The 27675-nt window shown below is 40.8% G+C and overlaps 2 protein-coding genes across 30 annotated transcripts in view; one reads left to right on the forward strand and one right to left on the reverse strand.

Annotated features, from left to right (window-relative positions):
- Window positions 1-13761, forward strand: part of LOC147349293 (uncharacterized) — a 290491-nt gene extending 276730 nt beyond the window's left edge. For 19 of the 26 annotated variants that reach the window (XM_086363646.1, XM_086363645.1, XM_086363637.1 and 16 more), the window contains one exon: window positions 1262-13761. In XM_086363646.1, the coding sequence (XP_086219772.1) occupies window positions 4963-6681 (1719 nt within the window). In that variant the 5' untranslated portion in view covers window positions 1262-4962 and the 3' untranslated portion in view covers window positions 6682-13761. The remainder of the gene's footprint in view (window positions 1-1261) is intronic. The other 7 variants (XM_086363659.1, XM_086363658.1, XM_086363656.1 and 4 more) reach the window with 2 other exon arrangements.
- NPAS3 (neuronal PAS domain protein 3) overlaps window positions 1-27675 on the reverse strand; it is a 958674-nt gene that overhangs the window by 181704 nt on the left and 749295 nt on the right. The gene's annotated exons all lie outside the window — the stretch shown is intronic.

Genomic DNA, 27675 nt, shown 5'->3' on the forward strand with positions numbered 1-27675 from the left:
TGTAAAGGCCACTGGGACACGTGCTCTTCCCAGCTGTACTTGACCTGTCAATATTTCTTGCAGCAGAATGTTTAAACTGGTACGGCTGATGGCAAAATGGAGACCTATGGGGTTTGGGAGGCTTTCATAGCTTTAGAATGGCTTACCATCCAATAGCAAACATTAGTAAATTCAGCCCGTTGCTCTATTTCTGCCTGTGCCTTACTATCCAGGTGCAACAGAAACTGGGATAAAATTATTTTCCATCGTTCTATTCTGGAACTCAAAGGTATTTTAGACTCTGCATTATGTAAATGTGGGCTCCACAACAATGAGATACTATCACACCAAGGACTTGGCTGCAGTGGAGATCATTAGTTTGTGATTCAGCTCTAAAGAAGCTCCAAACAATGAGAAGCAAAGCAGCACTTTCTATAAAGTTAGGATTCATTTTCAATTTGTATGGGTCCAGGGACAACTTTATTGTTGCACAGTAGAAGAACCTGGATGCACAAGGGAACCTCGGTGCATGAACTATTTCAAGCCCTTCTGAAAATGTAAATAAGAGCCCTAAAACATAAAGGCATAATTACCAAAACAAAGAACAGTCTCAGACCACCAGGAATAGCTGGCTTCGCTTATTTTCTTTCTACAAATATTGAATTTACTAATTTCCCTTGCCTTACTGTTGAATAAAATCAATTTTCTCAGTAGAGCTGATCTCTGCTTTGTTGGAGGTTAGATGTGAAGCTGATATGCATCCTTAGATATACTGTTTGGGAGAAAGCCTTGAATATTTAACCCGACGTCATTGCGAGCCCTCCCTCCGCTGTCCTGTGGGGTGTCTATTGATTCATTATTTGACAATCAGGATTCTCCATAGGTTAATTGACATGTTTGGAATTCATGGCAAGGAAAATCTGTGCATTATTTTAAAACTCCTGTCAAACTGTTTGTAGATACGGTTTGATAACAACACCTGTTTTTCCCTCTCTTGGCCAATACAATCCATTGAGAATCCTGGCTTAAAAAATTTCCCTGCAGAATTGTCAAACATATGTATTTGTATTTCATTACTTGGGTAATAGCTGATTTGCCAAGTTCATTTACTACTAGTTGCTTCTCAAACATCTCAGTGGGATAATTAAGGAATACTAAGAACTGAAACTATACTAAGTTAGGAGGGGGCTGGAGCCATTGCCCAAATCCCAGTCCTGATTAAACTGCTGTCCAGAATTAAATATTCAATAACTGAAATGCTCTTTTCTTCCTTTACTCTCAGCAACTTATCATCAAGAAGACGGAGCTACTTCCCAAGTTGCTGCAAAAGAGAATCCCCCTCAAATTATCTGTACCAATCAGATCAAAATCCTGCAGACTTTCAAGTGAAAGTATTTAAACTCAAAATTGGTAATGGCTTAAGTGGTGCCTTTTCTCAGTGGATATATACGTGGGGAGAGAAAATAAATAGTAACTCCGGGAGTGTGTTTTGGAAGGGAGTAAAGAAAGGCCAGGCACAGTTCAAGGTTATAGCTGAGCACAATGGCACTGATGAGAATTTGGACAGCTAATACCCTCTCCTGAGAAATTGTGAATGTGAAGAATTCTGGAGAAGAATGTTGAAGTATGATAGCATTAGAGTTTAAATGCTCTCAAAGAATCTTGCTGGCTCATTGCACAAAGAAAAGAGAGATATTTTAATCATGAGCTATCTATCATCACTTGAATTTGAATGCCTGTTGTTTGAAGTCACAAGCTACTGACTCCCATGATGTAAGTTTTCAGGTCTATTGCCAGAACAAAAAAAGGTACGAAAAGGCGGGGGAAAAAGCACAACAAAGCCAAATGGCTATGGACCTGACAGAGAGGAGATATTGTGCCTACAATGCTGTCTCTTTTAAATTTTGGACAAGGAGAAGTAAGAATAAATGAATGGCAAGTGGAGAAAATGGGAATATATGAGAGACTAGAGAGAAGGTGCTTAAAAGTTAGCTATTGAATACAAGCCCCATTGCTATCATAAGACAAACACATTCGATTCTGCAGTCCATAACTTTTCAAGTTCACATCTGCATTATAGGAAAGAATACCCAGGGACCCAAAACAAAATTCTGTTTAAAGCATAGGCACCAAAGAGTCCAATGCGAAAGGGCAATTCCGATGATGAGCCTCAATTATTTCCCATTTCTCCTGTTTCGAGGTATATTCCATGTAGACATAGAGCTGATAGACTCAAGGGGACCCTTAGTAACTCCTTAGAGGGCTGCATATAGTTTTCCATCCACCATACATTGGGTGTTCATAGGGGAGGTATTATTGATTTTCCCAAAGTGAAAAAGTTACCTAACTTAGGACTGACATGATCTTGTTTTAGCCTATTTCATTACATGAGAAAATTGTAGTTTTTGACTCGCTCAATGCCCAGGAGCCCAGGCTTAAGGAGGGGGAAACAGTTCAGACTCTTCAAATAAAATAAAAGTAAGACAGAAGAGCTGAGAGCTTCTCTTGTCACATTTCTACAATTTCTGGCTTTCAAGCCGCCACTTACAAGCCACTTCTTGACATAATCTTTAGGCTTAAGCATGTGGAACAGTGGACCAACCAGCTTAATAAAAAGACAAAGATGATATGCAACTAATGGACAGAACATCGCAACTAGGTGTTAACACATCATTCATTGAACTAAATGCTCTTTCAAACTCTGCAGCAGAAACAATTAAAGTACTGACGGCAGTCTTAAGTTGCTTCAAATTGTCTGGCACAATTGATCCACAATTATCTTTGTACTCCCTGAAGCCCCCGAATGCTACCTTCTTCATTGACTTTATATTTCCTTCACAGTTCTCCAACCTGTGTTCTGGCATACTGAATATCTGACACCCTGAATATCCATCGGAGAAGGCCATTTTGATAGATCTTGGAGTCCTAAATATCCTATTAAAAACCTGAGCTGTATGCCCCCTGAATGCTTATAACCGGCTCTTCATAATGAACAAGAAATCTTGCTGAACATTTAAAGAGGAGTCTCTTTAAGACAAAAGAGATAAGCTGTTTTTCCCTTAGTTTCATAACACAACTTGTGAGAGAAATTCTATGACATAGAATTTATGGCAAAGGAGAAAATTCTATTTCCAAAGGTTGAACTTTAAAATCATCCATGTCCAGTATGGTGTCAAGGAATCTTGTTCACTGTTTTTGAAAACCTTGGACTAAGACTCTGATGGCCCATACAAACACTTAATAAAACCTTTTTCTGAATGTCCATTTACATGGCTCTTTGGACATCTCTTGATTAAAAAGAAAACTCTTAAGTGACTAAGCAGAATTGCTGTGAAAAGCCTATGAAATACAATCAGAAATACAAGCTACAAAATACAAACAGTGCTTAGTTTCCACAGTGTTGTGAAAAGGAGTTTGTTTGGGGACACAGGCAGAGATGTGTTCATTAACACCACTGTCCACAAATAAATATCTAATTTTGTTTTTTTTACTTTAATCCCCCCATCCCTGTTTTGTTCTTGATGTCTGGCAGGAAACTGCAAAATTATGCGAGTGAAAAACCTTGAAGATGGAGAGAATCCGCTGCCCAGCATGAATAAGGATGCTGTTACTCTCAGGGAGGACACAATATTTGATCCCAGCTGAAAAGTCATTTTTAGCTGTTATGTGAAGGCCTGAACTGGGGCATATGCAATGGACTCAAGATCACAGATATAATTTAGTCATGGGAACAAGATAGTCCATGGATTATCTTTGTATCTAAATTGTACATTTGATTTTTTTCTCTATTTTTTTAGGTATTCTCTGATACAGACATGGTGAAGAATATTTTAGCTGGAACCAAAATTGCCACGGTTCTTGGATTTTACAAAAGTGAAACCTAAACAGTGACAAGAGCGTCTCTCACTATGGAATAAAAAAGACAAACAACTTTTATTTGTGTAGTATGTGAGGAATTTTCATCAGGATCTCATGTTTGTTATCTTAGTTCAGTTTTTCTAATAATGCTGTGAAGATCTCTGCTGTATCTTTTAAAAAATGTTTATTAAAATTGCTCCTTGATAAAAATGTCATTTTATACTAAGTTCTACCCTCTATGAATAATAAATCACATAGTCTACTGAATATATATATATATGTGACAATAATATGTCTGTATACACACACACACACACACATATATATTGTATTTTCCCTAGTTCTTTGATGCTCTGCTTGTAGCTTGAGGGAAATAATATTATAGATGATCTAGTTTCAGCAGTAAGTACAGTACTTTACTGTTAACAAACATATGAATATTTAATATTGGAAGCCTCACTACAATACATAATCTCTCTTCACCTTCTTACTTTTTCCCCCTTTGTACTTATAACCTTAAGTACCATATAATCAACTTGCTTGATTGCATTTTCTGTTCACTGTCTATTTCCCTTCACTGGAATATAAACTCCATGAAGGTAGGAGGCTTTGATTTGTTCACTGGCTTTAACCTCAGCACTTTAAATGGTGCCTGTCACACAGCAGCTGTTTAATAGATACTTGTTAATGAATGAATAGTATTGCTTGTCATAATAAAGAGGAGTGCAGGCACTGAATGCAGTTTTTGTTCTATAATTCTTTGATTCTATCTTTCCCAATAAGTTAATGATGGCCCAATAGTCTATGTTTAATAATTACTCTAGGGAATATTGCTAAAGGTGTTAAGTATTAATTGCCTTAAACACAGTGGGAGGTAGACATCACTGGAGAATTTTTAAGTCTTATATAAGATCTTGTACAAGAAGCACTGCTTTTCATATATTCAACATTTGAGATATTTATAATACTTATGATCTGAAAAAGGCAGGCACATTTTGGGAAATGCAGTGACTATTTCTGGAATTCAATATTGTAACTGTAGATACTCCCCTCTTCACAAATAAATTCTATACAACTATTATTGATACTTTCATTAAGATAAATAATGAACTTTAATATACTTAAATGATTACAGATTCATATTCATTCTCATTCTCTCTTTCTCCCTCTCTCTCTTACACATACACAAAGGATGAAAGAGAAAGAACTGTCAGAAAGACCCTGAAACCAATGTATATACGTGCAAAGAGGAAAGACCTAGAAGTCCCTGACTGTAATTTTAGTTTGCTAGTACCCACAGTAATCCAAGTCTATGCCCCAACCAGTAACGCTGAAGAAGCTGAAATTGAACGGTTCTATGAAGACCTACAAGACCTTTTAGAACTAACACCCAAAAAAGATGTCCTTTTCATTATAGGGGATTGGGATGCAAAAGTAGGAAGTCAAGAAACACCTGGACTAACAGGCAAATTTGGCCTTGGAGTACGGAATGAAGCAGGGCAAAGACTAATAGAGTTTTGCCAAGAAAATGCACTGGTCATAACAAACACCCTCTTCCAACAACACAAGAGAAGACTCTATACATGGACATCACCAGATGGTCAACACCGAAATCAGATTGATTATATTCTTTGCAGCCAAAGATGGAGAAGCTCTATACAATCAGCAAAAACAAGACCAGGAGCTGACTGTGGCTCAGACCATGAACTCCTTATTGCTAAATTCAGACTTAAATTGAAGAAAGTAGGGAAAACCACTAGACCATTCAGGTATGACCTAAATCAAATCCCTTATGATTATACAGTGGAAGTGAGAAATAGATTTAAGGGCCTAGATCTGATAGATAGAGTGCCTGATGATCTATGGACGGAGGTTCGTGACATTGTACAGGAGACAGGGATCAAGACCATCCCCATGGAAAAGAAATGCAAAAAAGCAAAATGGCTATCTGGGGAGGCCTTACAAATAGCTGTGAAAAAAAGAGAAGCGAAAAGCAAAGGAGAAAAGGAAAGATATAAACATCTGAATGCAGAGTTCCAAAGAATAGCAAGAAGAGATAAGAAAGCCTTCTTCAGTGATCAATGCAAAGAAATAGAAGAAAACAACAGAATGGGAAAGACTAGAGATCTCTTCAAGAAAATCAGAGATACCAAAGGAACATTTCATGCAAAGATGGGCTCGATAAAGGACAGAAATGGTATGGACCTACCAGAAGCAGAAGATATTAAGAAGAGATGGCAAGAATACACAGAAGAACTGTACAAAAAAGATCTTCTTGACCCAGATAATCATGATGGTGTGATCACTGACCTAGAGCCAGACATCCTGGAATGTGAAGTCAAGTGGGCCTTAGAACGCATCACTACGAACAAAGCTAGTGGAGGTGATGGAATTCCAGTTGAGCTATTCCAAATCCTGAAAGATGATGCTGTGAAAGTACTGCACTCAATATGCCAGCAAATTTGGAAAACTCAGCAGTGGCCACAGGACTGGAAAAGGTCAGTTTTCATTCCAATCCCAAAGAAAGGCAATGCCAAAGAATGCTCAAACTATTGCACAATTGTACTCATCTCACACGCTAGTAAAGTAATGCTCAAAATTCTCCAAGCCAGGCTTCAGCAATATGTGAACCGTGAACTTCCTGATGTCCAAGCTGGTTTTAGAAAAGGCAGAGGAACCAGAGATCAAATTGCCAACATCCGCTGGATCATGGAAAAAGCAAGAGAGTTCCAGAGAAGCATCTATTTCTGCTTCATTGACTATGCCAAAGCCTTTGACTGTGTGGATCACAATAAACTGTGGAAAATTCTGAAAGAGATGGGAATACCAGACCACCTGATCTGACTCTTGGAAATTTGTATGCAGGTCAGGAAACAACAGTTAGAACTGGACATGGAACAACAGACTGGTTCCAAATAGGAAAAGGAGTACGTCAAGGCTGTATATTGTCACCCTGTTTATTTAACTTATATGCAGAGTACATCATGAGAAATGCCGGACTGGAAGAAGGACAAGCTGGAATCAAGATTACTGGGAGAATTATCAATAACCTCAGTTTTGCAGATGATACCACCCTTATGGCAGAAAGTGAAGAGGAGCTAAGAAGCCTCTTGATGAAAGTGGAGAGTGAAAAAGTTGGCTTAAAGCTCAACATTCAGAAAACGAAGATCATGGCATCCGGTCCCATCACTTCATGGGAAATAGATGGGGAAACAGTGGAAACAGTGTCAGACTTTATTGTTCTGGGCTCCAAAATCACTACAGATGGTGATCGCAGCCATGAAATTAAAAGACGCCTACTCCTTGGAAGGAAAGTTATGACCAACCTAGATAGCATATTCAAAAGCAGAGACATTACTTTGCCAACAAAGGTTCGTCTAGTCAAGGCTATGGTTTTTTCCAGTGGTCATGTATGGATGTGAGAGTTGGACTGTGAAGAAGGCTGAGTGCTGAAGAATTGATGCTTTTGAACTGTGGTGTTGAAGACTCTTGAGAGTCCCTTGGACTGCAAGGAGATCCAACCAGTCCATTCTGAAGGAGATCAGCCCTGGGATTTCTTTGGAAGGAATGATGCTAAAGCTGAAACTCCAGTACTTTGGCCACCTCATGCGAAGAGTTGGCTCATTGTAAAAGACTCTGATGCTGGGTGGGATTGGGGGCAAGAGGAGAAGGGGACGACAGAGGATGAGATGGCGGGATGGCAACACTGACTCAATGGACGTGAGTCTGAGTGAACTCCGGGAGTTGGTGATGGACAGGGGGGCCTGGAGTGCTGTGATTCATGGGGTCACAAAGAGTTGGACACGACTGAGCGACTTATCTGATCTGATCTGACCCTGTCAAGTGATCTTGGCTATGAATTTATCTTTGAAGATTCTGTTTTATCGTTGATTAAACATTTAAGATCCTATCACTCTCTAACAAGTCTGTAAGCCCACAAATGGAAGGTAGAAATAAGTGGGAAAAGAAAGTTTATTTGTATAAGTGGATTCCAATAGGATATTTGATGGATCAAAAAGGTCACTGATTCCCATATTGTTTTATTATTTTCTATTCTTTATAGCCAGGACATGACTATCATTATTTGCATTACCTTTGGTGAACAGTTATGTTGCCTATATAATTAATCAGAGGAAACCTCAAAATAGTTGATACCATCAATCTCTTTGACAACATATCTAACAGCTTATTTCATCATGCTTTTGGAATGATGCCAGCTAGCAAGCTCCAGTGTCTTCAGGCGAAGTTTGTCCTAACACCTGCTTTGTTACCTAACTTGCTGGATACAGGTGGTTCACCAAAAACAGAAATAGAGAATTTCATTAAGTCACTATTGCATCTTTGCTGCTGCTGCTGCTGCTGCTAAGTCGCTTCAGTCGTGTCCGACTCTGTGCGACCCCATAGACGGCAAATCAGCCCCAACTCTCCCATAGCTTCTTCAAAGGAATTCATCCCTATTGTCACAAGTGGTCAGGGTAGCAGCTCCCCTAACTGTAAAGGAAAGACTATTCCTCACTGTATCAGAACCTTCTATATACTGGCTACTTTGAAGAGTAGTCTTACCTATGATGTTTATACCTACAGCTTTCTGCTCAGAAATTAAAACAAGTTGGTGATGATTGGGACAACATGCTGCTGCTTCTGCTAAGTCACTTCAGTCGTGTCCGACTCTGTGCGACCCCATAGACGACAGCCCACCAGGCTCCCCTGTCCCTGGGATTCTCCAAGCAAGAACACTGGAGTGGGTTGCCATTTCCTCCTCCAATGCATGAAAGTGAAAAGTGAAAGTGAAGTCGCTCAGTCCGACTCTTAACGACCCCATGGACTGCAGCCTACCAGGCTCCTCCATCCATGGGATTTTCCAGGCAAGAGTACGGAGTGGGGTGCCATTGCCTTCTCCGTGGGACAACATAGGTTGACTTATATTTTATATTTTTACTTAGTCAAGACCAACTAGATGATTATACTATTCCCATTTAAAAATCTAAGTAATCAAAGCAGAGCAAGTGCCAAGGTCACCATTTAGGCCCCTCCTAAGACCAAGATTACAATACAAGAGTTCTTGGTACATTATTTATGTTTCTAATTATATAGAAGGTCATCTTGCACCAAGACAGAGCCTATACAGTCAAGTAGAAAACACAGTGGATCAGAAATCAAATAATATGGATTTTACCACTAATTTAATATAGCACCACAGGTAGTTATCTCAGTTGTGACTTCATTCATTCAATATTACTTTATTAACAAACAATTAAATATTCATTCTGTACACACATACATACACAGAATAGGCCAAAAGCAGTTTCAAGGTGACGAATGGACAAGAGAGTGTATAAACCACATGTACAAATGCTGAGGAAATTCAAAGGAATTGATCTTATGGGGCTCTGCCAGGCTGACCGGTTTTGACATCTGGTCCTTCCATTTAAGCTGACAGTGACAGAATTAGCCAAATGATAAGGTTGTTTGGGGCTTCCCTGAGAGCTCAGTTGGTAAAAAATCTGCCTGAGATGTAGGAGACTCTGGTTTGATCCCTGGCTTGGGAAGATGCCCTGGAGAAAGGAAAGGCTGCCCACTCCAGTATTCTGACCTGGAGAATTCCATAGACTGTATGGTCCATGGAGTCTCAAAGAGTTCGACACGACTGAGCAACTTTCACTTTCACTAAGGTTGTTTGGACTTGTGAAAATACAACTTTTAGCATCTTTCGGTCTATCAATTTTCCTGTATTTAAAATGATGAGTACTCTAATTTGTAAAATGAAAACAAACTAGGTAGTTCTCCTCAAGTGCTGTGGAATACTCTAAGCCAGTGATTCTCTTTACCTCTATGTCAAAGACTCTTTGAGAAGCTGATAAAAGCTAAAAAGAAAACCTCACTTCCACTCATAAAAACATAGGGGAACACAACATTTTGCACCCATTTCAGGGATTCAGAAGGCCCCCAAATCCAATTCCTGGATCTTGAATTAGAAATCTGTTCCTTAAAACAAATGCAAATGCAACACAACTCCAGGAGAATTGCCCTCATTTGCCATGATGACCTTGACTCTAGCTCCACAATCCATTTATCCCATGGATATTATTGAGCATCTAAGATGTGCCACATGTTGTTCTAGGTGATGGGATGTCTCAGAGAATGGTAAAACACACAGTTTCCTGACCTCAGGAGGGTGGAAGACAGATAATAAACAAAAGCAGTAACTAAGTTATACAGCACGAGTGAGTGCTAAGTATTATGGAAAAGAAATTAACCTGAGAACAGGACTGGGGTGTCAGGGAGCATGGAGGAGGTGGTTTGTAATTTTAAATAGGGTAGTCAGGGAAGCCCACTGAGCATGTGACATTCAAACAGACTCAAAGGAGATAAAGGAACAGCCAGGTAGCTATCCTGGAAGAGGGTTCCATGTAGAACAAACACAAGCGCCAGGTTGCTGAGAGGGTGGAGCCTGCTGAGCATGCAGGAGGGCTGGAATGGAGAGACAAAAGGGGATAAAAATCAGAGAAATAAAAATGGTGTGGGGAGGGGACAGCCTCATGTCACAAAGGACCTCAAAGTACTTTTGACACTTTGAGATGGGAAGTCCTTGGAGAGTCTGAAGGAAAGTAGTGTGATCTCAGTGATATTTGAACAGGACCGTGTGGCTGACGGATTGTGGGGCAAGAGATGTACACTGACGGGGTCACTGCAGAGATCCAGCAACAGATGACGTGGCTTGGGGCCATAGTGGTGGCTGGGAGGAAGTGAGAAGGCATCAGATTTTGGATGTATTTTGAAGGTGCATCCAAATGCTGATGTATTCTATGTGGAGAATAATAAAAAGAGGTGTCGAATATGCCTCCAGGGTCATTCTGGCCTAAGTTGCCACTCACTTCAACTGTAGGGGGAACAAAACGGGAGTTAGGGTGTGGTAACAATCAACACAAGCATTTGAAGGTTTGCTGGAAAATATTGGCTCAGATGGTAGAATCTTCCTGCAATGTGGAAGACCCAGGTTCAATCCCTGGGTTGGGAAGATCCACTGGATAAGGGAGTAGCAACCCACTCCAGTCTTCTTGCCTGGAGAATCCCCATGGACAGAGGAGCCTGGTGGGCCACAGTCCATGGGGTTGCAAAGAGTCAGACACGACTGAGCAACTAACTAAATCCATTCCGCTTTGTAAGCCGATCTAAATTTCTCCACTTTTATTTATGACCAGTATTTTCAGCAGAAAATTGGACTTACTATTTTTTATTTTAGATAGTTTACAGTTCAGTGGATCCACCTCTCCCCATAAAGCCTTCCTTGACTCGTCTAGCTGCCTCCAAATTCACAGCCCAATTTGGCCATGCTCTTTTGTTCATAAAGTGGTTCTTTGTTATATAGGTTTTGATGTTTTATCCTTCTAATTAGAATGTCAGGTCCAAAAATACAGCACCTATCTACAGTGCCTCTTCTGTATTTTATCAACTGTACCTAGCATGGTGCTAGGTGCCAGGCAAGTAGAATTATTAATACTGTTTTGGCTGATTAAAAAAAAAAATCTCTACCTCATTCTTCCTTTCAGCAACTTCCTTTCTTTTCATTTTTGCTCTCAACTCTCAAAATGGAACAACTTGAGACATCAAAGTCTTTTCTGATTTTAAGTTTGAATAATCGGCGAAAAGATAAACTGCAGGCAACACATTTGTGTCTCAATCCCTTTCCTGAGCTGCAATCTGGGTGTAAATAACTAAGGCCAACACTAGGATGAACTCAATGGGATCTGAAATTTTGATTAATGCTACAACCACATCCATATGATTTGCGTCTTTGAGGGAGGATCAATGTTTAAAGATCTGTCAAATCTGTTCTGTAGAATTTGAGTGTTTGATCCTTTTAGTGTTTCTTTTTAATTTTCTTACACGTGAAACATCAGGTTCATTATCAATTGATTAAATTGGCAGACAGTCAAGTAAAGAACAAAATCATATATGGTTGCCTGAATTATTAAGGTACTCGCAACTTCATCATGCTGGCACAGCAGAGGGCTATTAACGATTATAGCAAATGTTTCTAGCACTTTCAATAAAATGGCCTTTTCCCCAAGAATTCATCTTTCATGTTAGCTGTAAAGAAAGCCTCCTTCTATGTTTCCACTTTATATTGATATATCCCGATTCTGGACCTAACAGACTTCATTTAATCTGTTGTATCTGATTCATGTTTATTCCTACTCTACTGGAACCCAGTGGTAATCAGGAGAGTTCTGAAGCAGAGAACAGTGGTCTGAAACATCAGGAGCCAAACACTTGGGGAGAGACATGGGCTAAGCAGACTCAGCACTTCACATCGTTTCTGTCTCAGGCAAGTGGTTATTGGTCATTGTGCCTTTCAGTCACTGAAATTTACCTATAGTAAATTCTGACAGTGGACCTTTCCAGCTCTTCATTTCTTTTCTCTCTCATTACAGGCTCAGAGCAGGAGTTTACTTCACATTGCCCTCCATTACAGACATGGTGTTTGCACTGTGTCTTCTTTCTGAGTGACCTTTCCCCTCTCGGAGTTTCTTCCTTTCTAACATTTGAGCAGTTCAAGGGAAGGGGACATGAGCGCTGGAGGAAAGGTGAATGCATTTACTTGTGCCTTTTTCTTCTTTCATTTGTTTCACCCCTTGGAATTTGCTTATTTTGGTTTTGAAAATAAAAGGGGTATTTCTCTAATTGGTGAGTTATCCGGGTCCTTTATTTCTTATTCTTTGACTGTTCTTTACTTTCAGATAATCTATGACTTGCTACCACATTCACCTGAAGAGAAAGATAATTAGGAAAATGCATATTAGCCAGTTTCAGGACTTACTGGCTATTTATACAAGAACTTTTATGAAGATGGGGTATGGAGATAATTATATAAAATTGAATTCCTCTATTGTAAGATTTAAGTGGATTTATGTCTCTTATTATCATGAATAATCCATTAAAAAATTTACACACAATGATTCAAGGTATGTGGACTATTATCAATCAGACAGGAAAAGAAATCCTAGATTCCAGACTCAACTAATTGATTTGCCATAAACACTCTGATGTCCCTATATTTTAGCTGTGAAAAGTGAGTGTTTTTTAACAGTATTTGGATGCTATAATATCATATTTAACTCTTCCTTTAAGCCCAAAGTTCAGTTCTATTTCCTCTATATGACCCTAATTCAAAGCATCTTTCAAGGTGCATAAATAGATTTTTGTCCTTCTTTTTTTATAGTTCCATATCCACTTCTACTTTATCTTTACCACCTGATGTGTTGTTTCAACGCCACCATTTGGCATAATTGGAGACTTCTTAAAGGTGGCATCTTGTCTTTTTGCAAAGGCCATAGGGCTTCCCTGATAGCTCAGTTAGTAAAGAATCTGTCTGTAGTGCAGGAGACCCTGGTTTGATTCTTGAGTTGGGAAGATCCTCTGGAGAAGGGATAGGCTACCCACCCATTGTTCTTGGGCTTCCCTTGTGGTTCATCTGCTAAAGAATCCACCTGCAATATGGGAGGCCCTGGGTTTGATCCCTGGGTTGGGACGATCCCCTGGAGAAGGGAAAGGCTACCCACTTCAGTATTCTGGCCTGGAGAATTCTATGGACCATACAGTCCATGGGATCACAAAGAGTCGGACACAACTGAGCGACTTTCACTTTCATAGTCACTGGTATAGTTCTAGTTGCCATAATCACTTAAATGACTAAGCTGTAAATAAAATTATACATATGTCTTTTGCTAATGGTAAAGCCTTCCCACATCTGACCAGATTTATTAACTTTCTAGCAGGCTAGTTGGATGGTATATCACCTCATGTTGGCTTTAGATTGCTCAGAAAAATAGGAAAAAATCACTCTGTTAACTAAGGTTGTAAGTGCCAACCATTTCCTGAGCCCTCCTTTGTCAGATAGTTGACTCTCTGAGAAGAATGATGGCCTGTTTATTTATCAGTCAAGTCGAAAAGAATAAATCAATAAGGCCAACCTGAGGAAGGATGAATTTGTAGCCCAAGTAAACTTAGGAAACCTCTGAGTAAAACAAATATTTGATGGTAAAGAATCTACTTGCAATACAGGAGAACTAGATTCAGTTACTAGGTTGGGAAGATCCCTTGGAGAAGGAAATGGTAACCCACTCCAGTATTCTTGCCTGGAGAATTCCATGGACAGAGGAGTCTGGTGTTCTACAGTCCATGGGGTTTGCAAAGAGTCGGACATGACTGAGCAATCAACACTACTACATAACTAACCAAGTTAGGTATATAATTAAAATTAATTTTGAAAAAAGTTAGTGATAAGGACTATAAGTCCTATTCCAATTTTCTGTCTTTTCTAAAATCATTGTAGAAAAGCAGTTAACATCCACCTTTGCCATTTCTTTGAACATGGTCTCTTTCTATATTCACTGCACATGTACACGTAGTGCCTATCCTTCTATCTCGTTGCTCTCCTAGAAACACATCCTTATTTTCAAAGAGAGAGTTTTGCTTTTTACAGGTGTGAGAAAGGAAGCGAAAGAATGAAGGACCTCTACAGTTCCATTTTCATAATAGAAGTCTGTTGTTCTGGAATGATTTATATTTGAATAAGGAAAAATGTAAGGAACTTGGAACACAGACAAAAGTACCTTCTCATCAAAGGTTGTCTATCGTTTCATGAATCACATGTGATGGATGAGATTTATGAATTAGAATCTGTGTCAAGAGATTTACAACATACTAAATTAGTTATGACATCTCCTCGTCGGTGCGCATAAACTTTCAACAAAATATCTATATCATCACCACAGGAGCATGGCTGGCCAGTGTTTTCATTCCACTGCAGCACACCCAGCCCCTGTCAACTGTGGTTGATGAATTCTTGAAGGCATGGGCTTCAGATCAATTAAAATAAACACCACAAGCTGATTTATCAAATCTTTTCTGAATGCTCTCAGAAAATGTCAAAAATCTGATCCATTGACAGAGAAAAGTCAGAGAATCGTGGCAGCCTATGGGATCACAAGACCTTTTCAAAACCATCATAAATCACCATAGAAAACAAATGGGGCACCATGTGATAAGATTTCTCCTGACAGCTTTGCCTCAACAAGACATATATGAGATAAATGGATACCTTCGTCTATACCCAATTGCCAGTTTACAAAGTTTCAAGTTGTCAAACTGTAAAATACACCGGTATCAAAGTCCTTCCAAATAATATACCTTTTTTGGGTATACAAGAGTGGATTTAAAATAACACCCCCTTCGCATCATCCCTTTCATTGTTGCAAGCTATGTAATATTCCTGCTAGTAATGTGAGCTTTCTAAAGTGTAAGTGTATGTATGTACATGTGCACACATACACATGCACAGCAGGCTTCAAAATGTACCTTCATATACATCCTGGTCTGAACTAATGAAACTTTTCCATTTCCCACTATTCAAAGAAAACTGCTTTATAGTGCTAAAGTGCATCCAATCAAGGTACCCTTTGGTTTTTTCTTAATCATCCCAGTCTTGTCTCATTTCATATAGGTTAAGAGCACATTCAGAGACAAGCAATAACAGGCTAACCTATTCTAATCTATACCAGGAACAGAGAAATGCTTCCATTAATGAGTTTTTACAAATATTATCAAACCCTATAGGTAGAGGCACAGTGTACTGGGTTTTGTATTTCAGAGTAAATTTTAATTCTAAATTATACCCCATATATTCCTCTTTAGGAAGCAAATAGGATAGGACTAATTTTTCAAAGCATAAGAAATCCTATGAACTAGAAAAAGAATTCCTTGTGCTACACCCACGACTGGCAGTATCTCACTGATTCTCTTTCTATACCTGTAAGGCCTTACTCAAATTCTCCCCTCTCATGAACCTTTCCTCTTCAACTGTGGTGGTGGTTTAGTTACTAAGTCATGTCCGACCATTGTGACCCCATGGACTGTAGCCCGTCAGGCTCCTCTGTCCATGGGGATTCTCCAGGCAAGAATACTCAAGTGGGTCACCTATCCTTTCTCCAGGGGATCTTCCCTGATCCAGGAATTGAACTGGGGTCTCCTGCTTTGCCAACTGAACCACCAGGGAAGGTCTAATTTGTCTGATTACTAATCCAAGTTGTTTTCACTAGCAAAGTATCTTTGCATTTCTTGGTCTTGCCTTTAATCAGTTTCTATGAACCATGGTGAATAACCAATTTTAATAGCAGGAAACCACTTTATCACTATCAAACATCTGGGATGGGTTCTAGGATCAGTAGAGAGTAGATTCCTAGAACACGTAAAGAACACCACAGAGACTTGACACTTCTGCTTTATTGACTATGCCAAAGCCTTTGACTGTGTGAATCACAATAAACAGTGGAAAATTCTGAAAGAGATGGGAATACTAGACCACCTAATCTGTCTCTTGAGAAACCTATATGCAGGTCAGGAAGCAACAGTTAGGACTGGACATGGAACAACAGACTGGTTCCAAATAGGAAAAGGAGTACGTCAAGGCTGTATATTGTCACCCTGCTTATTTAACTTCTATGCAGAGTACATCATGAGAAATGCTGGGCTGGATGAAGCACAAGGTGGAATCAAGACTGCCGGGAGAAATATCAATAACCTCAGATATGCAGATGACACCACCCTTATGGTAGAAAGTGAAGAGGAACTAAAAAGCCTCTTGATGAAAGTGAAGGTGGAGAGTGAAAAAGTTGGCTTAAAGCTCAACATTCAGAAAACAAAGATCATGGCATCTGGACCCATCACTTCATGGCAAATAGATGGGGAAACAGTGGAACCAGTGTCAGACTTCATTTTTGGGGGCTCCAAAATCACTGCAGATGGTGACTGCAGCCATGAAATTAGAAGACGCTTACTCCTTGGAAGAAAAGTTATGACCAACCTAGATAGCATATTGAAAAGCAGAGACATTACTTTGCCAACAAAGGTCCGTCTAGTCAAGGCTATGGTTTTTTCCAGTGGTCATGTATGGATGTGAGAGTTGGACTGTGAAGAAAGCTGAGCACTGAGGAATTGATGCTTTTGAACTGTGGTGTTGGAGAAGACTCTTGAGAGTCCCTTGGACTGCAAGGAGATCCAACCAGTCCATTCTGAAGGAGATCAGCCCTGGGATTTCTTTGGAAGGAATGATGCTGAAGCTGAAACTCCAGCACTGTGGCTACCTCATGCGAAGAGTTGACTCACTGGAAAAGACTCTGATGCTGGGAGGGATTGGGGGCAGGAGGAGAAGGGGACGACAGAGGATGAGATGGCTGGATGGCATCACAGACTCGATGGACGTGAGTCTGAGTGAACTCCGGGAGTTGGTGATGGACAGGGAGGCCTGGCGTGCTGCGATTCATGGGGTCACAAAGACTCGGACACGACTGAGTGACTGAACTGAACTGAACTGAACTGAACTGAAGGAGAAAACTCATTGCTGAAACTATTCAAGTTTTTTTTTTTTTTTTTTTTTAGTCAACCTGGGGGTTTAGTTTGTTCCATAAACATTTGTTGAGATTCCTGCTGTGTCTCATGCACTGGGCTAGACCCCAGAGTTATCGTACTCAACAACTATCACTTAGTAATGTTATGCAGTTACTCGTGGGGGATAGAAATGTCACCCCTTTTTCCTTTAATTGCTCAGTAGTATTAAGTGTATTGCTAGGGAAGTTAAATGGCAAAGACTTCTCAGAGACCATTCTTTGCCATTTAAGGAATCAAAGAGTAGTCTTCCATCTAAGTGAGTGACTCAGATGGTGGAAAAAAAAACCTGCCTGTGATGCAGGAGACCAGGGTTCAATCCCTGGGTTGGGAAAATTCCCTGGAGAAGGGAATAGCAACCCACTCCAGTATTCTTGCCTGGAGAATGTCATGGACAGAGAAGCCTGGCATGCTACAGTCCATGAAGTCTGCAAAGAGTCGGATATGACTGAGCTGGTAACAATTTCTTTTCACAATCAACAAGGATGAGAAGATACTGTAAAACCCACTCTTACCAAGATGTCTAATTTGATAGCCCTTTATCTTAATAACTGCATATGCTTTAGGTTAGTGTAACATGAATTTCCACCCATTCATTCACAGCAAATATTAGGGTCTTCAGCGGTTACTCTGAAATATCTATTAAATTTGAAAAAGAACAGGAGAGCACATTACTTCTGAAGAGTGCAAAGCAATTGTGCCATGTTTATTTTGGAAGCAGGAGAGATATAAGAAAAACTACAGGTGGTAAAAATTGTACAGATCTTGTTAGTCACTCAGTCATGTCTTTGCGACCCCATGGACTGTAGCCTGCCAGGCCCCTCTGTCCATGGAGTTCTCCAGGCAAGAATACTGGAGTGGGTAGCCATTCCCTTAATCTCAGCCAATACTTTAAGCCGTGGGCAGCATCTGTGTGAGAAGGTGTGTGTTTTGTTTTTGGGTTTTTTTTTTTAGCTGAATTTCTTCGCATCTGGAATTCTCTTTCCTGAGGAGGAAGCCATGAGTCCATTCCATGGCCTTCAATGGCTCTTGTACCTTGCCAATTTCAAAATCCCAACTAAAAATAAGTACTTTGCTATGAGTCAGTAAATGGAATACATTAATAAAACTTGAGTGTTTGGCTCTTTTCCAGACATGAGAACATGATCATGCTGGCTGCAATGGAAGCTTCGATTTTTTGTTTAGTGTAAAGGAAAATTACCCTACACAGCTTTTAACTCCCCAAGGCTATCCCTAAAAGCCTTACTCGAACTTCTAAGGTGCCTGGACTAGTATTTGAGCTTAGAAAAGCTGTTGGCAAATCCCAGTGAAATTTTCTGACAGATTCATCTTTTAGCCTTTGGGAAAGTGAAGGTGCTGCAGGCAAGATATTTGATTAATGCCATGAAAAATAGTGTTGCTGGCACAGCTGGTATGTTGGGAGAAAAATTCATCACTAACTCTAAAACTGCCATGTAATTTTCTCCCCACAGTTCTTTTCCTCACTTGACAGAAGATTTGCACAGGACAAACTAGGCTGACAGAGGACAAGTCAGCCAGATGTTGAGGTATCTCTAAACATGACAGATCACTATGTTTTAGCTCAGATTAATTCGCTTATTAAAGGTAGACCTAAATCACTGGTCATTGTCAAGTCAGTTGTCACCACCAGCAAATCATGTCACATTTCTGAACAAAAATGGTTCCAGGTTTAAAGAGTTGCTCTAACCTCAGTCTCTCTCTGCTGAGAGTGAGATTCCAACAAAAAGCCCAGGACCTTCCTTCTCACCAAGGCAAGCATTTCAAAGTGTGCATTTCTCGCTCAGCAGCTACTCAACCACTTGCTTTGTGTGAGGCCAGGAGGAACAGGGAAAGTGTGATTTCAAAGTCTGACAACTGCCGAGCTCACATCATTCTGGACTTATGATCTCCCCCTCCCCCCTTATCCGTCCCCACCCCCCACCCCCGTCTTTAGCCTTTCCCGAGCACTCTACCAGGTCCTATCATGCTCCTGACATCAGCCAGTGACCAAAGGTAAACACAAATTCATTTATCAATAAAGAAAATGTCAGGAACAGCTTTTGCAGTGAGCAGATCGTATAGTTGTTTCATAAATTCATACAAAGCTTCTTATCCTGTGAGGGTGGGGTGGCCTTGATCAAATGCATCGACTCTTAGTAGCTCAACTCCCAACAGATCAGTTGTCCACCTTACAAAGTCAGGATTACCACTGGCTTCAGAGTTGGGAGGTTTAAGAAAAGGGTCAAGGAGCAAATAAGCCATGGAAAATAACTAATCTCTCCATCCCAGGAGTTGAGTTAAGGGATGGGAATAGCTGGCAAAAAGAGCAGTGGAAAAACGGACAGTAGCCCTGCTTGTACTGTGTCTGCCTTGTGAAGGGAGAATGGGCATCTATGGGGCTCAAGGAGAATTGGCTCTCCCGAGAGCAAAATTCCCTTTAAAAGTGCAATAAGTCAAAGTATCACCATAAAAAGCAACATTTCTGCCTCTCGTGCTTTTCTCTTTTCTTTGAAAGAGTGCAGTTTAGTAAATCAAGCTAGGTGTGTATAGAGTAGGGTAGACACTGACTGTATAGGAAGGATGGATGGTTATAAGGATGCTCAGCAAGACCCTGGATTCTTAGTTCTCATTTGTTGGTTCAAGATCTAAATAGGGCACTAGGCTTCCTAGCTAACAATGAAGTTCTCTTGTGCTACTTTTTGACTTTATTCAAAACCTATAACAAAAGGGCATATGCAATGGAAAGGGGAATGCTTGATTGATAAAATTAGTTCAGTTCAGTTGCTCAGTCATGTCTTTGCGACCCCATGGACTGTAGCACACCAGGCCTCCCTGTCCATCACCAACTCCTGGAGTGTACTCAAATTCATGTCCATTAAGTCGGTGATGCCATCCAACCGTCTCATTCTGTCATCCCCTTCTCCTCCCACCTTCAATCTTTCCCAGCATCAGGGTCTTTTCAAATGAAGTCAGAATTAAAAGGGAAATCATCTCTTTTGGCCCATATTTCTGTTCATGGTACTGCACTTTCCAGGTCAGAGTCACCAGAATTGACACTTGAGGTGAAGTTTGAGTTCTGTCTCTAATATAAAATCAGTAACCAAGCCCTCAATTACTCCTTTTTAATCCCTTCCCAAGTCCACTGCCCTTGCTCTAGTCCTGACTTTTTACTTCTATAAACACTACCATTCCTTAAAGACGGTCAATTGCCAATCAGATCAAGTGTCAACTCCTTAGCCTATAGTGGTGTGGGTATGCATGCTCAGTCATGTCTGACTCTTTGTGACCCCCTGGACTGTAGCCTGCCAGGCTCCTCTGTTCATGGGATTTTCCAGGCAAGAATACTGGAGTGGGTTGCCATTCCCTTCTCCAGGGGATCTTCCCAACCCAGGGATTGAGCTCGAGTCTCCTGTGTCTCCCGCAGATTCTTTACCACTGAGCCACCTGGGAAGCCCCTATAATGGCTAGTGCTCTTAAATTAAGTCCCAATACTGCTTCTTGCCTAACTGTTGGCCACCGACAATTATGTACTGCCCTTTGTCATTTTGGTACTACTTTATCCAATGTTCCCTTCGCCTGGAATGGCTCCTTAACTATTAAACTCCTACTCATCCCTCAAGACCCAGTCTCAATGCACCCTCTTCTGTGAACTCTTCCTTGCATCCCCATCTCTTCTCAATGTTTATGGTTCATTTTGTCCCTTCAGTTCTCATGCTGTGTCTTACATTTTGCTCTGCACTGTAATATTTTCCAGAATGTATTAAAGAGCAAATTCTTTAGGAATTTGGATAAAGAAATATTTCCTTTCGGTGTCTTATAATTTTTAACCAAACAGGTACTCAAAATAAGTCCCAAATGACTGAATTAAAAAAAAAAATAGCTATTTTAAATAACTTAAATTCTGAAAGTCTCTGTTCTTTAAAATGAAATCTGAGGTTTGAGGGCTGACAAAGCACATAAGGGCTTGAATTCTTTATTTCTATTTTGTTCTAATCTTCTAATAGCAACAATGCTTTTAAACTACTGAGATCCGTAATCCCAGGGAGCTAAGAATATGGTTCCTGAACCAGGCAGTATTCCTGCTTGAAATACAGCTGTGGACACAAGGTCCTCTCCTGCCATCCTCACCATCCTCACCTCTCTAGGGCTCCAGTCTTTCTTCTTTCCACATGCCACTCAGGCTACCAACAGGAAATTTAGGGCAGTACTGAGGATGTTAATCTCTACCCAACCACATAGAACATAAACATAATTATCTGTAGAAAGCTCTCTGTAGATTTATCATGCTATTTAGCAATTAATTCCTTCTACAAATATTTGCGGGCCCCTACAAAGTGTCGGGAACTAAAACATAGTAAGGAAATTAACACAGAGATGCTCAACAATTGCCCTTCAAGCTGATCCTGAGTGGTTTGTATTGGTTGAAGATTCTGTCAATGACATACAGAAAATAAATGTATTTTTCACATGGGTACAGATTCAGTGGATAAGTCCCTATTTTACATATTTGGGTCTGCCAGGCCTTTAAAAAAATTTTTTTTATAGCTTAGCATACTTTAGTTTCATGGACCCCATGAAAGCATCATGAATCATGAGACAGATCCTACTAGGTGATAACGATTATGAAAGAGAAAGAGAGTATGTTTCTGGCCTTAAGGAATTTAGAATCGGACAGGTGGAGGCGATAAGACAAGCACATATATAATTACCATATAAGAAATAAGAAAAGTGTCATCATGAAAATACACACACTGCACAACACTGAGGTTCAGAAGAAACCTGCAAGCCTTGAGGTCAAAGAAGGCATCATAACGCAGAGAGACGGAATTGGAACTTGAAGGATGGATAGATTTTTTTGACAAAGAGGTAAATCACGAACTCTGGCTCTGGAGGTAAGAAAGCCTTCATGGAAGCAGGCGCAAAAGGATGGATAGTATTAACCTGATGGATAAAAGGGAGAGGGATGGTCCAGACAGACACGCCAGGCCAGTCAAAGTCGTGGAGGTGTGGTACCCTCCACGTGAGACACACAAACACGGTGGGACTGCAGTACAGCAATTAGAGGGGTTGGGGGGTGGTTGTAGAGCATCAGGAGACTGAAACAGGAGAAGAAGGTGGTACTGACAAAAAAGGAGGGCGACATTTTCAGGTGAGCACACACTAGGGGACTCATGGATATGAGGTTGGAAAAGAGGCAACGAGATATGCTGAACAAACCCATTATCTCAGGACCTCGATCTTCTTGGCAACAAGGGAGAGAGGGGAGGGTTCCCTTCGGATCCCAGCATCCCACTGCTCTTATGTCCTCAGAGGAGCTCTGCTTCCTATGTCAGACCCAGTTCCAGAGTTTCTAACAGTCTCCAGGTGACTTCTCTGAGAGGCAGGATTTGTAAGGCCAGGAGTATATGCTCTGGAGTCTGCCTGTCTGACTGGACCCCTGTTCTCCACTTACACTGGGGAGAATCTGGGCCAGTTGCTCAATCTCTCTGCCTTATATTTATGTAAATCTGCACTGACTGAAACACAGCGCATGGGTGTTCAGTCGCTTAGCGTGTCCGACTCATTGCAACCCCGTGGACTGTAGCCCGCCAGGCTCCTCTGTCCATGGAATGCCCCAGGCAAGGATACTGGAGCGGGTTACCATTTCCTACTCCAGGGGATCTTCCTGACGCAGGGACTGAACCTGTGTCTCCTGCTTGGCAGGTGGATGCTTTACCACTGAGCCACCACAGAAGCCTACTGACACACAGTTCAGTTCAGTTCAGTCGCTCAGTCGTGTCCGACTCTTTGCGGCCCCATGAATCACAGCACGCCAGGCCTCCTTGTCCATCACCAACTCCCGGAGTTCACTCAGACTCACGTCCATTGAGTCAGTGATGCCATCCAGCCATCTCATCCTCTGTCGTCCCCTTCTCCTCCTGCCCCCAATCCCTCCAAGCATCAGAGTCTTTTCCAATGAGTCAACTCTTTGCATGAGGTGGCCAAAGTATTGGAGTTTCAGCTTCAATTTTAATGAGCGACTGACACACAGTAGTCACTCATTAAAATATACGTGGAATTAAAATTTCAGTTACCTCACATTGCTGCCATATCTCTACTGTATCAAGAATTACAAAATATGAAACAAAAAACGCAAGCTCTTAAAGGTTTTGGCGGTTGATGGGATTTTCATACCCCTTGTTTTTCTTCCAAGTAACTAACAGGAGAAAGAAAGGAGGGGGGAAATTACAAAATCCCAATACTTTTCCCAGTGATCCTACCTTGTTAAAAATTGTGAATGTAAGAAGCCTCATATGTCTCATTTTAGGACATAGAATATGTGAGTAAATTTAGAGCTATCCCCATGCTATTTCAAAATTAATTCCAAAATAAACATTATTATAGACATAGCTTGGTCAGCTATAATGCCCTAAATATGAATTTTGTTCTCTGAGTTTTCCTTAGTTTACTTGGGTTACAAATTTATTCATGGATGTTGGTTATTGATTTATTCTATTTCAATGTGACTGATAAATAAACATGTTTTTTATGGGATAAACAGGACCTGAAGAATTGAAGTCATCTACTTTTTTAGTTGGGGGTGGAGTGTGGATTTCATCTAATTTTGGCAGATACATGTTCTAACTCTAACTTGCATTTTCTAAAATGGAAATGCTATCCTTAAATAAGACATCACACTTAAAACACCCTGCACACCCTACACTCTGGACCCACAAATGGCAAACAAAGATTTTAAAAATAAGTATATTTATTTTCCAGCAATATTATCTTTTAAAGCCAGATGAACAAAAATCCCTCTAAGGGAGAATTTCATTAATTAAAAAAAGTGACGTAAGTGCTTTGTAACTTTGCCACAGAACATCTGTTTGGAAGTGGATGTAATTGGAGAGGTGAAAAGGGTGTCTGTGCCAGCGGAGGGTAGAAAAGACAACAGGTTTCGGGGAGTGGGGAAGGCAGAATGTGGGCGGTGATAAAGAAGGCGCTCAGCTGGATGCGTTGAGCCACTTTGAGCACAAATGTGAACAGAGAGAGAGAGTGAGGCTGAACAGTGGGGCATCACTGATTCAACAAGAGGTGATTTTTCTTTTCTTTTCATTCTCCCCGGCAGGGGCTTTCTGACCAATCTCCACTGCCTCTCCCCTCCAGCCTCCTGGCTTTCCAGAGCCAGCGAACACACGAGAAGTAGGGTGTGGGGGGCAGTGTCCTGGCACACAGTGCTGTGCATTTAGGTACCCTGGGGGCCCCACGTGACCCCTGGGCAGACTAGCTGAGTCACCAGGAGGCATCCAGTAGCTTTCCCAGGAGGCTGCAGGATCAGGTTGCCCAATTTCATATTTCAGTCAGAATAATTAATGTCACTCAATAATTCAAAATTAATTTTTGAAAGAGATGATTTCATTTATTTTTAATTGATTTCCCCCTCGTAAAGCTTTTTTTTTTTGAAAAAAAGATTACATTAAGCTAAATGAACTCATTTAAATAAATTTTCACGAAAAGTAAAACAATCATCATGTTTATCATTTTAAAAAAGAAATACGATGTGACCATTTTTACTTGAACGCTGAAACACTGTAGACGATATGAGTTATAGAAGAAAAGAAACTTGGCCTTATTCATCCTGAACAGAGATTGATTTTCACAGACAACTGCCTCTAGCTCACAGGAATGACTGGAAAAAATGTCCTCAAGGCAAGTAAGTCATGGTATAAGTAGACACCAAGGATCTCCTCAAGGCAGTGAGTTAGGGTCAGCCTTCTGTGGGATCTACAGGGGCTTCCCTGGTGGCTCAGATGGTAAAGACTCCACCTGCAATGCAGAAGAGCTGGGTTCGATCTCTGGGTTGGGAAGATGCCCTGGAGGAGGGCATGGCGACCCATTCCAGAATTCCAGAATTCCTAGAGAATTCTATGGACAGAGGAGCCTGGGGAGTGACAGTCCAACTCTTTGCTCAACTCTGGAGAGCAAAGAGTTGGACATGACTGAATCGACTAACAGGGGTCTAGAAGTTCTGGAGCTAACACTGTGCTTTTGATTCTACATTTAATCCCTCCAGTCTAAGACTCCTCCAAAGTCGGCATCTTGTCTCGCCTCTCTTCCTCAACAGCTTCTCTTCATGTCATCACACATGTTTAGTGGCAAAAAACAAAAGCAAAACCACAACTACACGGTGATTTGTCTGCCTCAGTTTCCCCAGAATGAAGTAACAACCACTCTACTTGTTCTAGTGCCAGTCTATCCTGCCACTGGTAATCTGCAAAACATTTTCTCATCTGCTATTTCATAAAGATTTAATTTTGCTTGACAATCCTGGTGCTGCAGGGCAGCCATAGTTCTGTGTTTTTAGGGGTATCTATTGGCTTCTTTCAGTTATAAGGATACCATTTAATCAAATACACCCATGACTTGGGCTTCCCTGGTGGCTCAGTGGTAAAGAACCCACCTGCCAATGTGGAAGTCATGGGTGTGATCCCTGGGCCGGGAGGATCCCCCAGAGAAAGAAATGCAGCCTACTCCAGTATTCTTGCCTGGGAAATGCCATGGACAGAGGAGACAGGAGGGCCATTGTCCATGGGGTGGCATAGAGTCAGACATGATTTATTGGCTAAACAACAACAACAACCAGGGGCTTAGGAAGCATCCAGGGGTGATGGGGAGGCAAGCACCAGCACCCATCAACTGAGCATCAGGACACAGATATGGCCCTCTCCCCCCACAAGTCAGAGGTTCTCTACATATGCCTTACTTTTGATTTTGAGAGCACACCAGGGTAAAGATAAAAAGAGTGGTTATCTACTGGAAAAAAACTGTAAGCTGCTCCTGAACTCTGTTGTCTTGAATCCTTGGGTAAAACCTTAAGGAAAAACCCTGATCTAAACTGCTCTCTAAAATTCAGCATTTCCCCCAACCATCTTTCCTAGTTCCTTACTAATTAATAGCCCAATATTTGGATAAAATGTTCTCTAGCTTCAGAGTCACTAACCCTAGTAGTCAAATGAAGTCAAGTTTGATACTGTTGAGGACAGAAACATGCCTGAAAGTCAGGTCTAATTTTTCAGCAGGAAGGTTATAGAGATAGGAAATGAAATTTCTCTCCAATCACATTGCTCTTATAACTATTTCTTCATAGCAATCAACATGAATAATCAATGGTTTTGTTTTAAAACTTCTTTTTCAGAGTTTTAACTTACTTAAGGATAGAATAACGCAAGTTTTTTGCTTTTGTTTTTGACACTCAAGAACATCTCTAACTGTGAGCCTTGGCCAGAAATAACCCTCTGTTTTCACACACACACGCACAAAAAGATAGAAAAATGTATTTCATGAGCTTGTAAAGGGTATTTTGTCAGTGAAGCTTGGGAACAATGCTGAGTTGATGAAGAGGAATATCATGAAAGTTCATCTTCCAGGCAAGGTAAATGGAATTATCTAGTCATTCCATACCACAAAAAGAGCATAGTTAACTTTCCAAGCAGATTCATGCAATTCTGGCAAGATAAACCCAGGGTTGGCAGATAGAAGCAGTTTAAAATACCATTTCCTTTTCATTAATACATTTATATTGTTCAGCTTAAGAGAGTCTTTGAATTCATTTCTTTCTCTTGCTGGGTTCTTATTTCAAACATTGGTTTGGGAGGGACCATTATGACCTGTCGCTAAAACAGGAAGTGAAAAGCAAATAGCTGTCACTAACTTGGTATCAGAAAGTGACTTAAAAGATTACATAATACCTCTTCTGTTGAACTGAGCTCTCTATACATTTTTTTTCCTACATAGCATCACATTTGGTTAAGAAAATAAAGACTGAAGTGACAGAACAAGTGAAAAAGTCAAAACCCCAGCTCCTACCCCATGTTTCCCCACCCAGCACTAAGACATCCAAGTGATGATGCTTACAAGCTCCTGATTGGGCGAGCGTCAGAGACTCGGCTCTGCAGAATGGGAGGAACAGTGGTAATGAGGCATCAGTGCCCAGTGAAGAAAGGAGAGAGATGAAAAAGAATAAGAATTAGCCCCTGGTGCTGCAGAACTCAGGAGACCCACAAAGGCTAATTTCAAATAGCTGGAGCTCTTACATCTTAGGGCTGAACTTGCTTCCTGATGCACTCGTAGCTTCCATTAATGTTAATGCTGCCAAGCCCACCGAGAAGAGAATAGAACTCCATAGTTTGCTTTCATCAAATTCACTTTTTTTTTTTCCAGTAGGGAAAATATCTAGTTACCTTTATGAATTAAGACGGGAACCTATGATAATGTACCAACACGCTGGGTTGAAAAGGAAAAAGAGAATAACCCATGAGCCATAAAGCTTATCCAAAGTACACAGAGGAGATGGCAGCTCATGGAAAGCAGGAGCACAGATCCTCACTCTAACTCCATCCTCCTCGTTCATGA

This window comes from Bos grunniens, chromosome 21, assembly GCF_055505025.1.
Source record: "Bos grunniens cultivar Pamir isolate PY7600 chromosome 21, Bosgru_T2T1.0, whole genome shotgun sequence".
Taxonomy (NCBI): Eukaryota; Metazoa; Chordata; class Mammalia; order Artiodactyla; family Bovidae; genus Bos; species Bos grunniens.